This window comes from Pseudophryne corroboree, chromosome 11, assembly GCF_028390025.1.
Source record: "Pseudophryne corroboree isolate aPseCor3 chromosome 11, aPseCor3.hap2, whole genome shotgun sequence".
Lineage (NCBI taxonomy): Eukaryota > Metazoa > Chordata > Amphibia > Anura > Myobatrachidae > Pseudophryne > Pseudophryne corroboree.
Genome location: NC_086454.1, coordinates 289,477,491 through 289,493,722, shown reverse-complemented (window position 1 = coordinate 289,493,722; position 16,232 = coordinate 289,477,491). Strand labels below are relative to the sequence as shown.

General features: G+C 45.3%; 1 protein-coding gene across 1 annotated transcript in view; it reads right to left on the bottom strand.

The window, feature by feature from the left end:
• The window catches only part of LOC134968747 (5-hydroxytryptamine receptor 3A-like), a 107,665-nt gene that overhangs the window by 42,611 nt on the left and 48,822 nt on the right, over window positions 1-16,232 (bottom strand). Inside the window, exons 3-4 of the mRNA XM_063944241.1 lie at window positions 8,081-8,125; window positions 4,080-4,189 (exon numbers count right to left, since the gene is read on the bottom strand). Of these exons, the coding sequence (XP_063800311.1) occupies window positions 4,080-4,189; window positions 8,081-8,125 (155 nt within the window). The remainder of the gene's footprint in view (window positions 1-4,079; window positions 4,190-8,080; window positions 8,126-16,232) is intronic.

Genomic DNA, 16,232 nt, shown 5'->3' with positions numbered 1-16,232 from the left:
ATAAGGTCGGACCCGAAGTTCAAGGGTACCCTGGAGAATCCCCCAATGATGGCCTACAGACGTGGAAGAAACTTGAAGCAGATCCTTATGCAACCGGCTCGACGCTTTGATGCTAAGGAAAGTAACACGTGGCTAAATTCTAAGAAGCCAGGTTGTTTCAGATGTGTGGGGTGTGTGACGTGCCGCTCGCTAATGCCGGGTACTTCCTTTCCACACCCCCATACTGGCAAACTGATTAACATCCGATATAAGCTTCATTGTAGGCTCAGCCATGTTGTTTATATGCTTCTATGCCCATGTGGCCTGGCATACGTTGGGATGACGACCTGCACTTTTAGAGAACGAATGGCAAACCACAGGAGTTCGATTCATCAAGCAATCACATCTGGTACATCTGATAAACCGGTTGCACAGCATTTTCTCAAAGCGGGACATCATGGTTCAGCACTTAGATGTCGCATGATTGATTGGGTACCGGAACCCGAGAGGGGTGGAGACCGTGCTCTTATCCTGAGGAAATTGGAGGCAAGGTGGATCTTCAGATTGGGAACTCTAGCCCCAAATGGGTTAAATGAGAATAATCATTTAGGGATTTTTCTCAGATAATGGACATGGCTTTTTGTCCTTTAAGACCAATGCACTGCATAGGGATTATGAAGTATATATATTTTTATAAATTTTTTGGTGTATATACATAATTTTTTGTTAGCTATTCACACATGTATGTGTTTTTTATATATACATATGTGTATGTTTGATTATATATATATATGTATGTTTTGTTGTTGTTTATTTTTTGTTATGTATATATATTTTTTTTGTCATGATTAGTTGTCGGCCGTACTTCACTGGCTCCTTACTACCCACAGTATCTAAATTGCACCACTATAACGGGTCCTCTATAAATCACAATGATTAGGTGATTAGTCTCTTGCTTAATGCTAATTTTTATGCTACGATCTCCGAATGTGGCACTGATTGGTTGCTGAGTATCTGCCCCGTAATACTATGGCTATGTTGCCGTAAACTATTGGTTTGGTGTGCGGTAGTTCGGCTACCTCCAAGAGATGATGTTTTTGTTTGCTTCTGGGACTGCCCTGTGAGGCATCCGGTGGGTTGCTTGGCAACCGCATGAAAGTTTCACTGCCTTCCATCATGGAATGAATGCGAGGTGACGCTCGGAAGGTTGCTTGGCAACCAGTCCGATGCGTCACCTCTGCTTATGTGTTTATTGGCCATATGTGGGGAGACGCTCGGATGGTCACTTGGTAACCAGCCCGATACGTCACTTCCGCCCAGGTACTCATTGGCGGCTGGCGGATATGGGACGACCTCGTGGTGGTTGCTAAGCAACCGTGGCGGAACGTAACGATCGCCCGTCTATGTCCATCTAGTTTGGTGTGGAAGGTTCTACCCCTCATGGTAACATATTTGACACTGGAGACATGGGTTGAGGTAGGAGACGCTGGCATTAATACATATACATAATGATTTAAGGGTTGTACCTGTATATGGTGTTTTGAATATATTGGGCTAACTCCGCCCATTTGATGACGCAACTTTGGCGCGTTTTTTGAATAGAGGGTAGATAAGGAGCCGGTGAGGTAGGGTCAGTTAGGCTGCTGGTTCTCTTACTGTGATGTGACAGCTCTCTGATGTTCCTTGTGTCCCCTGATGACGGTCTGGACATGACCGAAAACGTTTGGGCTTTATATAATAATTATATTGGACTGCAGTAAACAGTCATGCTGTGCTGTCTGGAGAATAAAATTTCCTTTTGATATTCTAATCAATGAAAAGTCTGGTGAGTGCTCCATTTGCCTTTTCCTGGTATATATATATATATATATATATATATATATATATAGAAAATAGGAGTATAGCGCCACGTGTGAGGGAAAAAAACACCTAAAAATGAAAAAATATTTATATGTAAAAAACACTCCCTTATGAGTAATAGGGTGTCAGCCGTCCCCTAAAATTTCAGCACTGGTAAGATGCTGTGTAAGATTAAGGTGAATATGGGTAGGTAGGGGCTCTGGCGACCAACTGGTGTTTATAAAAAAAAAAAATATTAAGACATAAAAAGAATAAAGAAATTTGTAATTAAAAAAACTGCTTAACTTAAGATGGAGGGTCATACAGGATATCCCAACGCGTTTCGTCTATCTGACTTCATCAAGGGGTAGTGACTGAATGTGCAGAGCAGGCTTATATACCTACTGATAAGGGGTTTACTAATTGTGACATCACTTCCTGTCAATTAACAATATGAAAGTGTATCAAATACATAGTTGGTATTAAAAGCGAAGAAACAAATGATGGAGCAGTACTAATAGGCTAGGGAGAGGCATCCCATGATAGTTATATTAGAAAACGAGTTTAGTAAGTTGTTTAAATGGTGTATTGAATGATTCCTATTGTTATTCCGCACTTCCGCCACACTTCCTGTGTCGGCGGCTGCGGAGTGCGCATGCGCGAATGCCCCACTTCCGGTATTTTTATGTCTTAAGATTTTTATACATCCGTTTCTTTTTAGTATACATTCTGTTTTACTATATATTTTTTATCATATATGTAGTTCTGTGCAAAAAAGCAGTTTTTAAAAAAAAATTAGTGTTTTTTTACGTTTTTTACGTTTTGCAAAATAAATGTTTTTTATTCTTTTACAAAAAAAGGTCTTTTTATCATGTCCTTCGTAAATTGCATTTTAGTCCGCTAAATATTTTTTTTTTTATAAACACCAGTTGGTCGCCAGAGCCCCTACCTACCCATATTCACACATATATATATATATATATGCTATAAAATGAAAATCTAGAATCTGATTGGTTCTTATGGGTGACAATTCTTCCTATCCTTTTAGTAAAGGTAAAGTAAGGGGTTTTTCTGTACATTTATAAGTGATTTAGCTAATCACTTATAATAGCTTTTTAAACATGATTTAATATTATTTTATTGAGAAATCTGCACATACTGCACAGTTTAGCTGTTAAAAGAGATTGTTGTAATTTTATGTTTATTAATTATTTCATTTCAGAAAACTTGTCATTAATTTTAAAAAAGGGGTCTCTTTCTGAAAGTGAGATGGGCATGGATAAGAAATCTCCCTAGGGCCAGATTAAGCCTTGGGAGTGCCCAGGGCACTTAAGACAGAGGGGCCCCGCTGGAAGGTGGGGGATGTATATAAGATTGTGCATAAATCCCAACATGGCCAATTTTAGGAGGGACAATATGCTCTCTACATGGACTTACCCCTTAATATATAATTGGCGTCACCTATGTTGAAATATTTAATTGATAAGAAAGGTATTTCAACACAGGTTTTTGCAATCATAAATTAAGAAGGAAGTCCAGGTAGAGAGCATTTTGTCCCTCCTGGAATGGGTCATGGTGGGAGGTATATATTGTGTATATTAAATTTAAACCAATGGAGTATATTAGTTTTATACTAATAGTTTAATAATGCCTGGGTACTGTTTATACAGTAGCTCCACCTAATTGAAAGACAACTATTTTATACAATTTTCTTGTAGTGGAACAAAGACAACTTAAACAACCCTAAAATACACATAGAAAAATAAAAAATGTATCTTGTCATAAGCAAGAATAGCATCAGCCTCTGTACTACTTACATACTGGGACAGGACTCGGGAGGATTGTTTGTGTGTGTCTCTATCTCTAAACCCAAATGGTTTAGTTGCATAACAGTTTATACAGGACTGAGATACCCAGGCAGAGAGGAGGAGAAGCTAGGATCCCTGTATTACTTACAGCTCTCTCCACCCTCCTATCTCTCCTCTGGTCAGAAATCTCCATCGGTAGCTCATGAAACATGATACTCCTGTGTCTCTGCCTGCACTGCATACTGTCCTGTTCGCATTCTGGATCTCGCATTAAGAGAGAAAGCTAGTGATATCAGTCTGCTCTGGCTGGGGGGCCCCCTGACAAAGAGGGGCCCAGGGTACAGTATGCCCTGCATCCCCCCCTTAATCTGCCTATGAATCTCCCCCTATGCCCAACACACATACACATGATATGTATATAATAATGGTAGAGAACACTAATCATAGGCTTACAGTTCATAGATATAGAGGTCTGGAAGCCATAGGTTTGTACCCGGAGTTGCAAAGCTATCAATCCCGCAAAAGTAATCAGGATTCCAACTTATAAATTCATTTTGCCATTCCTAAAATGAGAAAAAAAATAGGTATTAATTGATTTAAAAACACAGTGGTCACATTTTCCATAATACTTGTATGTTGCTTTAAAATTGTTCAGGGTAGGTATTTCAAATTAACATAATTATTTGAAAATCTGTATCTCTTAATATAAAGTGTAAGAAACAAGTACACTGCTCAAAAAAATAAAGGGAACACTTAAACAACACAATGTAACTCCAAGTCAATCACACTTCTGTGAAATCAAACTGTCCACTTAGGAAGCAACACTGATTGACAATCAATTTCACATGCTGTTGTGCAAATGGAATAGACAACAGGTGGAAATTATAGGCAATTAGCAAGACACCCCCAATAAAGGAGTTGTTCTGCAGGTGGTGACCACAGACCACTTCTCAGCTCCTATGCTTTCTGGCTGATGTTTTGGTCACTTTTGAAAGCTGGCGGTGCTTTCACTCTAGTGGTAGCATAAGACGGAGTCTACAACCCACACAAGTGGCTCAGGTAGTGCAGCTCATCCAGGATGGCACATCAATGCGAGCTGTGGCAAGAAGGTTTGCTGTGTCTGTCAGCGTAGTGTCCAGAGCATGGAGCATTGTCCCCAAACAGCACATGATGCAAAGAAAAAAAGAGGCACACCAAGGTCGCTGTGTGACTAAGCTAAGCGACACAAGTGGCCGACACAAACACCTGGCCCATCTAGGAGTGGCACTGCAGTTTTCTAGCAAGAGGATGAGTGCTTCCATCCTCATGTGAAGCTGAACCACTAGCCATGAACATAGGCCAGGGCCTCAGCCGTTCCTTGCCACTCCGTGCCGTAAATGGCATATTGGCAAGTTTACGCTTCTCATCAGACGCTTTCAATTTTGATTTTTGGGTCATTTTACTGAACTTTTGTTTTTTGGATTTTACATGCTGTCTACTATGACATTGGGCATCGGCCTTGGCAGACGACGTTGATGGCATTTCATCATCTCGGCCATGACTAGTGGCAGCAACTTCAGCACGAGGTGGAAGTGGATCTTGATCTTTCCCTATTTTAACCTCCACATTTTTGTTTTCCATTTTTTAATGTGTGGAATTATATGCCAGTATCAATAGCAATGGCCTACTACTATATATACTGCACACAACTGAAATGCACCACAGGTATGGATGGATAGTATACTTGACGACACAGAGGTAGGTAGAGCAGTGGCCTTCCGTACCGTACTGCTATATATACTGGTGGTCACTGTCAGCAAAACTCTGCACTGTACTCCTCCTATAAAATATACTGGTGGTCCCCAGTCCCCACAATAAAGCAGTGTGAGCACAGATATATACAGCACACTGAGCACAGATATGGAGTGTTTTTCAGGCAGATAACGTATACTGGTGGTCACTGGTCAGCAAAACTCTGCACTGTACTCCTCCTATATAATATACTGGTGGTCCCCAGTGCCCACAATAAAGCAGTGTGAGCACAGATATATGCAGCACACTGAGCACAGATATGGAGTGTTGTTTAGGCAGACAACGTATACTGGTGGTCACTGGTCAGCAAAACTCTGCACTGTACTCCTCCTATATAATATACTGGTGGTCCCCAGTGCCCACAATAAAGCAGTGTGAGCACAGATATATGTAGCACACTGAGCACAGATATGGAGTGTTTTTCAGGCAGACAACGTATACTGGTGGTCACTGTCAGCAAAACTCTGCACTGTACTCCTCCTATATAATATACTGGTGGTCCCCAGTGCCCACAATAAAGCAGTGTGAGCACAGATATATGCAGCACACTGAGCACAGATATGGAGTGTTTTTTAGGCAGACAACGTATACTGGTGGTCACTGGTCAGCAAAACTCTGCACTGTACTCCTCCTATATAATATACTGGTGGTCCCCAGTGCCCACAATAAAGCAGTGTGAGCACAGATATATGCAGCACACTGAGCACAGATATGGAGTGTTTTTCAGGCAGACAACGTATACTGGTGGTCACTGTCAGCAAAACTCTGCACTGTACTCCTCCTATATAATACAGCTGCTCCCCAGTCCCCACAATTAAGCAGTGTGAGCACAGATATATGCAGCACACTGAGCACAGATATGGAGTGTTTTTCAGGCAGACAACGTATACTGGTGGTCACTGGTCAGCAAAACTCTGCACTGTACTCCTCCTATATAATATACTGGTGGTCCCCAGTGCCCACAATAAAGCAGTGTGAGCACAGATATATGCAGCACACTGAGCACAGATATGGAGTGTTTTTCAGGCAGAGAACGTATACTGGTGGTCACTGGTCAGCAAAACTCTGCACTGTACTCCTCCTATATAATACAGTTGCTCCCCAGTCCCCACAATTAAGCAGTGTGAGCACAGATATATGCAGCACACTGAGCACAGATATGGAGTGTTTTTCAGGCAGACAACGTATACTGGTGGTCACTGTCAGCAAAACTCTGCACTGTACTCCTGCTATATAATACAGCTGCTCCCCAGTCCCCACAATTAAGCCGTGTGAGCACAGATATATGCAGCACACTGAGCACAGATATGGAGTGTTTTTCAGGCAGACAACGTATACTGGTGGTCACTGTCAGCAAAACTCTGCACTGTACTCCTCCTATATAATACAGCTGCTCCCCAGTCCCCACAATTAAGCAGTGTGAGCACAGATATATGCAGCACACTGAGCACAGATATGGAGTGTTTTTCAGGCAGACAACGTATACTGGTGGTCACTGTCAGCAAAACTCTGCACTGTACTCCTCCTATGTAATATACTGGTGGACCCCAGTGCCCACAATAAAGCAGTGTGAGCACAGATATATGCAGCACACTGAGCACAGAAATGGAGTGTTTTTCAGGCAGACAACGTATACTGGTGGTCACTGTCAGCAAAACTCTGCACTGTACTCCTCCTATATAATACAGCTGCTCCCCAGTCCCCACAAGTAAGCAATAAGCACAAATATTATTAATAAACGGAGAGGACGCCAGCCACGTCCTCTCCCTAACATTTCCACTGTACGAGTGAAAATGGCGGCGACGCGCGGCTGTTTATATAGAATCCGAATCTCGCGAGAATCCGACAGCGGGATGATGACGTTCGGGCGCGCTCGGGTTAACCGAGCCATACGGGAGAATCCGAGTATGCCTCAGACCCGTGTAAAATGGGTGAAGTTCGGGGGGGTTCGGTTTCCGAGGAACCGAACCCGCTCATCACTAGTAATACCACATAGTGTGCCCAAGACGGCTGCCTCATCTGGTACCTTTTGCGGGTGGAATGGACAGCCTGTGGAAGTTGCCAAAAATGTCTGCACCAACTCAGCATTATGCTTATTTGCCCTCTAGACTTTTGTTGGTCTTAATTATTGCTGTATGTTTATGATGTATGTAAAGCAATTTTGAGTCCAGCTGGAGAAAAGCGCTATATAAATAAAGTTATTATTATTATTTATTTGTGCATGTGCAGTGTACAAATAATGCAAATGGGCTGTCAGAGGTGTCCAAGCTGTTCCATAAGACTGAGACGAGTGTATGTAAGAAATCTAATTTAAAAAGCATCCCTAATCAAGATGGCTGCTGCCCAAGTGGCCCTGCACATAACCGAAGATATCCAGCCAGGAATAGCAATTAACAGGTTCGGACGAGGACTGCAGGTTTGAAGTCGGATATTTTCAATTCCCCAGGGCCAATTTTCAAAAATCCGGTATCCCTGGAAAGAGGGGACCCTCAGCTATCAGTCCAGGGCCCTTCTGATCCTGTGACCCTTGGGCAACTGCCCATTATGCTCAATGGAAAAGAAGGCCCTGACTATATTAGTATATTGCAAATACACAGTATAACTGTTCTTTTATTGTAGGTGTAAAGGTGTAAATATATAAAGTATATAAGAGGTTATCTCACCATGGTAAACCAGATATATGTGCTTAAAGATTGCAGGGTTGTGTCCTAAAAGAAAAAAATAATAATTTGATCAGTTAGGTGATCATCTCAATGTGCACATAGTATACTTTTCTATGTATACATACCTTTGTATACATCACTAATCTCACAAGCTGTGGAATGTCTTGAAAACACCTTAGAGCGATTGAAGTCCCATACATACTAAGAAGTCAATTATACTTCCAAGACTTAGTGGTATATGTTTAGTTTTGATCAGCTAAAAAGTCGTTTTTTTTTGTTTTTTTTATCCAGGCCTTTTCCGTGGTATAATACGCTTACAGGTTTTTTGGGTTTTTTTTTTGTAAATTCCATTTTTTAAATGTTTCTTGCACTTTTCAAGTGAAAAGTGCAGGTGTATGATTGAACTTGTTTGTTACCAGACAGTGCTTATGTGGAGCAGCGGCGGAACTGGGGGTTGGTGACACATGGGGCATGACAGATGAGGGGAGTGGCCTCAGATAAAGGGGCGTGACCACATGGGCCAGTAGCCAGTTGCTGCAGACTAATGTCACACTTCAGTACCCAGCTCCTGTCACTGCAGAGGATCCGGCATTTTGTTGTCACGCTCTCTAAGAGTGACACCCGGGAGTGTCCCACACCCCCCTTGTGATGTCTGTGATGTGCATTTCCAATGAAGTCTATTTTTTTACAATAAGATCTCCAGTGTATGATTCTTAGATGGATGCACAACATCCATGTCTGCGTCTTTTGTGGTCTCCCGTCTGCGACTTTATGCAAGTACCGCTAAAAAGCCCTTCCCTGGTGCTCCTTTGTGTGTCCGAAGGTGTAAAGACTAAGATGCCCAATGGCAGTGTCCATAGCTACTTTAAGCTGGGTACACACTGAAGTGACAGGCATAAATTCCGAAATTGGAATGCCCCTGAGCCCAGATTATGTGTCCACACTGAAACGAGCTTAACATAAACAAGGTAACTAGTGATATTGCAGCACATCAAACCTTGCGTCCATCACTAGCGACCGTGGTAGCACGCACTCACACGTTAACACTGAGCAATGTAGGCAGTTTATCGTTACGAAACGGCAAATTAGCCCAACATCGCTCCAGCTTTAGTCAGAGCCCTAACTAGACTTGGTGCCCTGTGCCAGAGAGAGAATTGGCACCCCACCCCCCGCCCCCATTTTTTTCAATAGGGACATAAGGCGTGTGGTGAAGGGGCAGGACAAGATTAATCCTAGAGAAATCCCATGCTATGATGCCCTTTCCCACAACATATATATATATATATATATATATATATATACACATTTACACACACATTTATAGACCACTGCAAGCATATGGATTTAGACACACTTAACTTGAGAGCTCATTGTTATTTAGTTACAATCACAATACCCTTTATTAAATAACGTATTTCAATATTCAGCATTGTAATTGAGCAGATCTATGTAGTGTTCAGACACCCATCCAATCTCTCGCAGCCATACATTACATAGATCTGCTCAGTCGCAATGCTGATAATTTTTTTCACAAACTACAAGTTAAGCTTCAAATAGTTAGAATTCTCTATCTTAGAATTCTCTAGCTTTCTATGCAAGGGCAGAAAGATCATTGACTAGATTGTCTGACTGCAATACCACAGACAATGGGTTTGAATCCCGGGTATGTCAGCATCTCGAAATGTTATAAAGGACAGTGTGGCTGAATAACAGAAATCTCAATGTTGTATAGGTATTAGCGACAGAAGGGGTCAGGGTAGGAGACGGGCGGTCAGGAGATGCTGGTCTTCAAAAAGGCTGCAAGTGAAAGTGATTAAAACAGGTAATTGCAAATGCCGCCAACAGCGCCCCCTACCCTGCAGCACTAGGAGCCTAATTCAGACTTGATCGTAGCAGCAAATTTGTTAGCAAATGGGCAAAACCATGGGGGTCATTCCGTCCCGTTCGCACGCACGGTGCGAACGGGTCCGGAATGCGCGGCGGCCGCAATGCGCGTGCGTGACATTGCCAGACGACAATGGTCGCCGGGTTACGTTGCGTCCTACGATGGAAGCGGTCGCAGAGCCGACCACAAAGAAGATTGACAAGAAGAAGGTGTACCTGGGCGGATACGGACCGTTGGAGACCGTTTTCGGGGAGTAGTAAGGAAAACGCAGGCGACGTCAAAGCCTGCACCAGCATCGCAGAGATCGTCGCACAGGGTAAGTAGGTATAGGGCTGGTCTTCTTCTGCTTGAAATTTTTTTAGCTTAGCAGGGCTGCACAAGCGATCGCAGCCCTGCTAAGCTAAAATACACTTCCCCATAGGCGTGTACTAGTTCATTGCAGCAGCAGCAGCAAAAAGTTGACCACCCATGTGCACTGCAGGTGGGGCAGATATAACATGTGCAGAGAGAGTTAGATTTGGGTGGGGTGTGTTCAAACTGAAATCTAAATTGCAGTGTAAAAATAAAGCAGACAGTATTTACCCTGCACAGAAACAAAATAACCCACCCAAATCTAACTCTCTCTGCAAATGTTAAATCTGCCCCACCTGCAGTGCACATGGTTTTGCCCATTTGCTAACAAATTTGCTGCTGCGATCAACTCTGAATTACCCCCTATGGGGGTCATTCCAAGTTGATCGTAGCTGTGCTAAATTTAGCACAGCTACGATCTTCTTCCCTGTCATGCGGGGGGAAGCCCAGCACAGGGCTAGTCCGCCCCGCATGTCAGTCCGGTCCCCCTCGCAGAAGTGCAAAGGCATCGCACAGCGGCGATGCCTTTGCACTTCAAGAGTAGCTCCCAGCCAGCGCAGCTTTAGCTCGCTGGCCGGGAGCTACTCATCGCTCCCCGGCCCGCAGCGGCTGTGTGTGACATCACGCAGCCGCTGCGGCTCGCCCCCCGTTTGGTCCAGCCATGCCTGCATTGAGCAGACCAAACCCACGAAATGGCGGCCAAACGCCGCCGTTCCGCCCCCTCCCGCCCAGCGATCGCCTCTGCCTGTCAATCAGGCAGAGGCGATCGCATCCCTGCTACGGCCTTCGGCCATCTGGCATGGCGCCGGCGCATGCGCAGCAGGGACCCGTTCGCTCTGCTGCGTTAAAACGCAGCGAGCGAACGGGTCAGAATGACCCCCTATGTGCAGTGCCCGGTCCACACACACGTGCTGTAGTTATGGCCCTGGCTTTATTTGCAGCAGCCCTATAGCAGGTGCAGTTTCTCCATCCGAGTATGGCCTCCTGTGTGAGCATTGGTTAACACAACTACTTTCAGGGGGTGTAGTAAGGCTGACCGGTGGTCAGGAGACCGCCGGTCAGCATACCGACGCCGGGATCCCCGCAGCATACCGACGCCGGGATCCCGGCGGGGAGGGGCGAGTGCAGCAAGACCCTTGCGGGCTCGGTGGCGACCTGCGGTCACCACGGGTTCTATTCCCACTCTGTGGGTGTCGTGGACACCCACGAGTGGAAATAGTCCATGTTTGCCGGCATGCCGTCCATCGGGATAGTGAGGGGTCGGGATGCTGGAGGAGGTCATGTGACTGTCGGTCTTCCGACCGCCAGTCACATGAATACCACCCCTTTCAGGAACATGCTTGCATCAGTCCCATAATACGGACTATCTCCATATGCTGAGCCCCCGCTCAGGAATGCCCATTACATATTCAGCACATTTCTGGGACTGTGCATCTCCCATGCTCCTCAGTTGTTACTCTGACTCCCTGCCATGCAGTCATGCACAGTATGATATAGACCCAGCGTAAAAGAATAAAAGCTCCACTGCATCAGACATTGGCAGTATGTGTGACTTAAACCAGGCCCAATGTGTGTAACTCTCTTCAGTGTGCGGTGAGGTGCATTAGTGATACACCTCATGTTGCCCTAGGCTACCTCTCCATGGTAAGTAATAATGTATCCTAGGTGCTGAGAAGGAAGACACTTCAGCTACCAGTATTCAGCAGCTGTGATAAGGTAGCCAACCCAAAATACGAACAAAAGAATAACACAGCGCTCAAATATGGTATTAAGGGGGAGATGTACTAAGCAATGAAAAGAGTGGAAAAGTGAGCCAGTAAAGAAGTTGCCCATGGCAACCAATCAGCTTCTCTGTATGATTTTATAGTATGCAAATTATAAATGTTACTTCAATGCTGATTGTTTATTATAACATGCTATCTCTATAATGCTTGCTAATCACACCTATATACACACTGCACCTATTGTAAACTGTATAAAAGATAATTTGAAAGAAACAATGTGGCCACAATTTGTTAAAAAAAATTGTCAATATTGTTGCTATTGGCAACTCTCTCCACTATTAATATCTGTCAATCCCACAGTGACAAGGGGTCTTGCAAATGTGGACTTCATTATTGTGACCTTATAGAATGGTTTTCTCACCACATCACTTGCAGAATCTAGCTGCAGCTTGACCGGCCGTCCCGCCGCTTTCCCGACCTGACAGCATGGTTGGACTGGCCCACAGGGAAAACCCCCGGTGGGCCCCACTGCCTGGGTCCCACCTCCTCCTCTATGGAATCAGGTTCCAGACTGTGCACTTGAATTATACATTATATATATGTTACATTATACTGCATAGGACTATGGCGTTTTTACTACCTGGTATATTATCATGCATGCAGTATTTGCTTTATATATTTATCAAGGGGCCCAGACCATACATTCACTAATGGTTAGTCAAGCCTCTGTGTTGGCTGGCCACACCCCACCTGGAGACTGCCCACACCTCTAAATATGGGTCCCTCCCCTGGTGGGCCCTTCATGCCCCAGTCCGACACTGCCTGACAGTGTGGCTCCGGCACACTCGACTCCTGTGCCAGCCAAACTAATGACTGCGTGTTGATGGGTCAATGCAGAGCCGCAGCTCCGTGCTGCCAGATAGTCAGAATGTGCAGTTCCGGTGCACTCGACTCCCGTGCTAGCCGGACTGATGGTGTGCACACCGTGTGCTGGTAATCTGGTGGCTCTGGCTATGAATAGCAACATTTTGAAAGGGCCCTAGTTCAGTTTATGTCACATTGTAGGGCTGCTAGTACACATTATGCAACACAGAATCCTCAATTCACATTATGACATACAGTGCCTTTACTTCATATTCTGCCACATTATAGTGGCCCAGGTCATATTATACAACATTGTAATGCTCTCCAATTAATTTTATATTACACTGCAATGAGGAGGTCCAGGGGTGTAACTGGATATATTGCAGACCCCAAGGCATAAGTTTGAAAGATGCCCTATGTGCCACCCAGTAGTGAAAAATGTATATAACACATGTAACTGTGACAGGGTAAGTGGCCCCTCTCAGCTCTGGGCCCCATAGCAGCTGCACTGCCTGAACCTATGGTAGCTACGCCCTGTATATAACACATGTAACTGTGACAGGGAAAGTGGCCCCTCTCAGCTCTGGGTCCCATAGCAGCTGCACTGCCTGCACCTATAATAGCGAAGCCCTTGGGAGAAAATTAATATAAGATTCTGATGTGTTTCTAACTAGTAGATTTCTTCAAAGGAATTGGAAATTTGTGGCCCATTTATCCGAAAATATTTGTGGCTATTTCCTCATTTTTGGGGGTTAACTGCAAATACTATATATCCCTTTAATGTATGTAGAAGGGACCCCAGCAGATATCTCTGATACCTGCTGCAATGCCTCCATTCCCTCTATGGGGGGATGAAATGCTGCCAGATTTAGTAACTTCCGGAATGTAAAGCAACTTGCAGAATGACCCCCGCAGCTACCTATGGGCTACTCACTGCATATGTAGTTGTGGAGGGTTCTCCTGGAACCATCCACAGAAATGGCTGCTGTGCATGTGTGTTCAGTGGGATCGCACATGCGCAACAGCCCTGGCAGTTCACTGAACATATGGCAGGGGCGGGCTCAATTCGGAGCCCGTTCCCTGCTGGTGCTTCTTGATACATCCTGTCAACGTAATTGCATATTACAATGCGATCTTGGGCGCTAACAACATGTCCAGATCGCATTGAATATGCGATTAATGATAAATGGGCCCCTACAGTACATGTGGCTGATGTATGATTGCTGCACGTAGGGACCGTCGCGCTGACACATATTTCATCAGTTGTGCCCATGACCTCTATGTGTACAGCGTGCTATACAGTATATATTGGCAAAGACTGCATATGAAGGATAAATCACTGCCCCACCTCTGATCCTGCTAATCAACGGAGTATAACCCCGGCAGGTGAGAAACAATAGCTGAGACTGTCTGTAAATTGGTGGCATTGGGCATTGTTTAGCGGTGTGTTGTTTCACAAAGTCTTTGTCAGCATGTATATTCCCCCATTATTTATGGGAAGTATTGCATTGCTAACAGTGGGCCCTATTTAGACCTGATCGCTGTGCTGCAAATTACACTGTCCTGCGATCAGATAGTTGCCGCCCAGGGGGAGTGTAAGTTCACCCCGTGCAGGTGTGCGAATGAATGTGTACACTGTGCGAAAATTCCCCTCAGTCAGTGGACAGCTGCAAAACCGTTCGCATCACACTCCCCATCGAATGTTTCTCTTACGTCCTAGAGGATGCTGGGGACTCCGTAAGGACCATGGGGCATAGACGGGCTCCGCAGGAGATAGGGCACCTAAAAAGAACTTTGACTATGGGTGTGCACTGGCTCCTCCCTCTATGCCCCTCCTCCAGACCTCAGTTAGATCTTGTGCCCAGAGGAGAATGGGTGCACTGCAGAGAGCTCTCCAGAGTTTTCTGTGGAAAAAGAATTTTGTTAGGTTTTTTATTTTCAGGGAGTCCTCTTGGCAACAGGCTCCCTGCATCGTGGGACTGAGGAGAGAGAAGCAGAGCTGGCTTGTCAAGTTGGGCTCTGCTTCTTAGGCTACTGGACACCATTAGCTCCAGAGGGAGTCGGAACACAGGTCTCACCTGGGGTTCGTCCCGGAGCCGCGCCGCCGTCCTCCTCACAGATGCCGAAGATAGAAGCCAGGTGAGTATGAGAAGGCAGAAGACATCTTAGGCGGCAGAAGACATCAGATGTTCATGAGGTACTGCGCGGCATTGCTCCCAGTCACACACACACAGCAGCACGGAAGGGTGCAGGGCGCAGGGGGGGCACCCTGGGCAGCAATATTCCTCACTTTTGGGCAAATTCAGATAGATTAGGCTGCGGAGGCAGTAAATCTAAGATCCCCCGCCATTTTAATAGAAAAGTCACTGGGACCGAAGCCCGCCATCGGGTGGGCGGGGCTTGATCCTCAGCAATAACCAGCGCCATTTTCTCCACAGAAGCTGCATGCATGAACGCTGGCTCCCTGGTCTCTCCCCTGCTGAACTTCACAGGCTGGAAAAAAGAGGAGGGGGGCACATTAGCGACGCAGTGAGTGGGGATTGGTATATTATATATAAGAAAGCGCTGTCTGGTCATATTTTTTCCAGTGTTTTTAAGCGCTGGTGTGTGCTGGCATACTCTCTCTCTGTCTCTCCTAAGGGCCTGGTTGGGGTTTTGTCCCCTTATAGGTTAATCCCTGTGTGTGGGGGGTGTCGGTACGTGTGTGTCGACATGTCTGATGCGGAAGGCTTCTCCAAGGAGGAGGTGGAGCAAATGAGTGGTGTGTCCCAGTCGGTTGTGCCGACTCCGGATTGGATTGGACATGTGGCATATGTTGAATGCAAGTGTGGCATCTTTACATAAAAGGCTTGATAAGGCTGATTTAGGGGGGACATCAGGGGGTCAATCCTCGGATTGGACCGACTCACAGGGCCCGTCGGGGTCTCAAAAGCGTCCCTTAACACAAGACACTACTACCGACACGGATTCTGATTCCAGTGTCGACTACGACGAAGTAAAATTGCACCCTAGGGTGACTAAAACCATTCAGTGTATGATTGTGGCAATAAGGGATGTGTTGCATATTGAGGATGAACCCTCGGTCCCCGACACAAGGGTACACATGTTTAAGGGAAAGAAACAGATTATTAATTTTCCCGCATCTCATGAATTAAATGATTTCTTTGGAAAAGCTTGGGAGACTCCGGAAAAGAGACCGCAGATCCCCAAAATAATTTATATGGCATACCCCTTCCCTAAGCAGGACAGGGAGATTTGGGAATCATCCCCCACTGTGAACAAGGCCCTGACGCGCTTGTCCAAGAAAGTGGCGCTACCATCTCCTGAC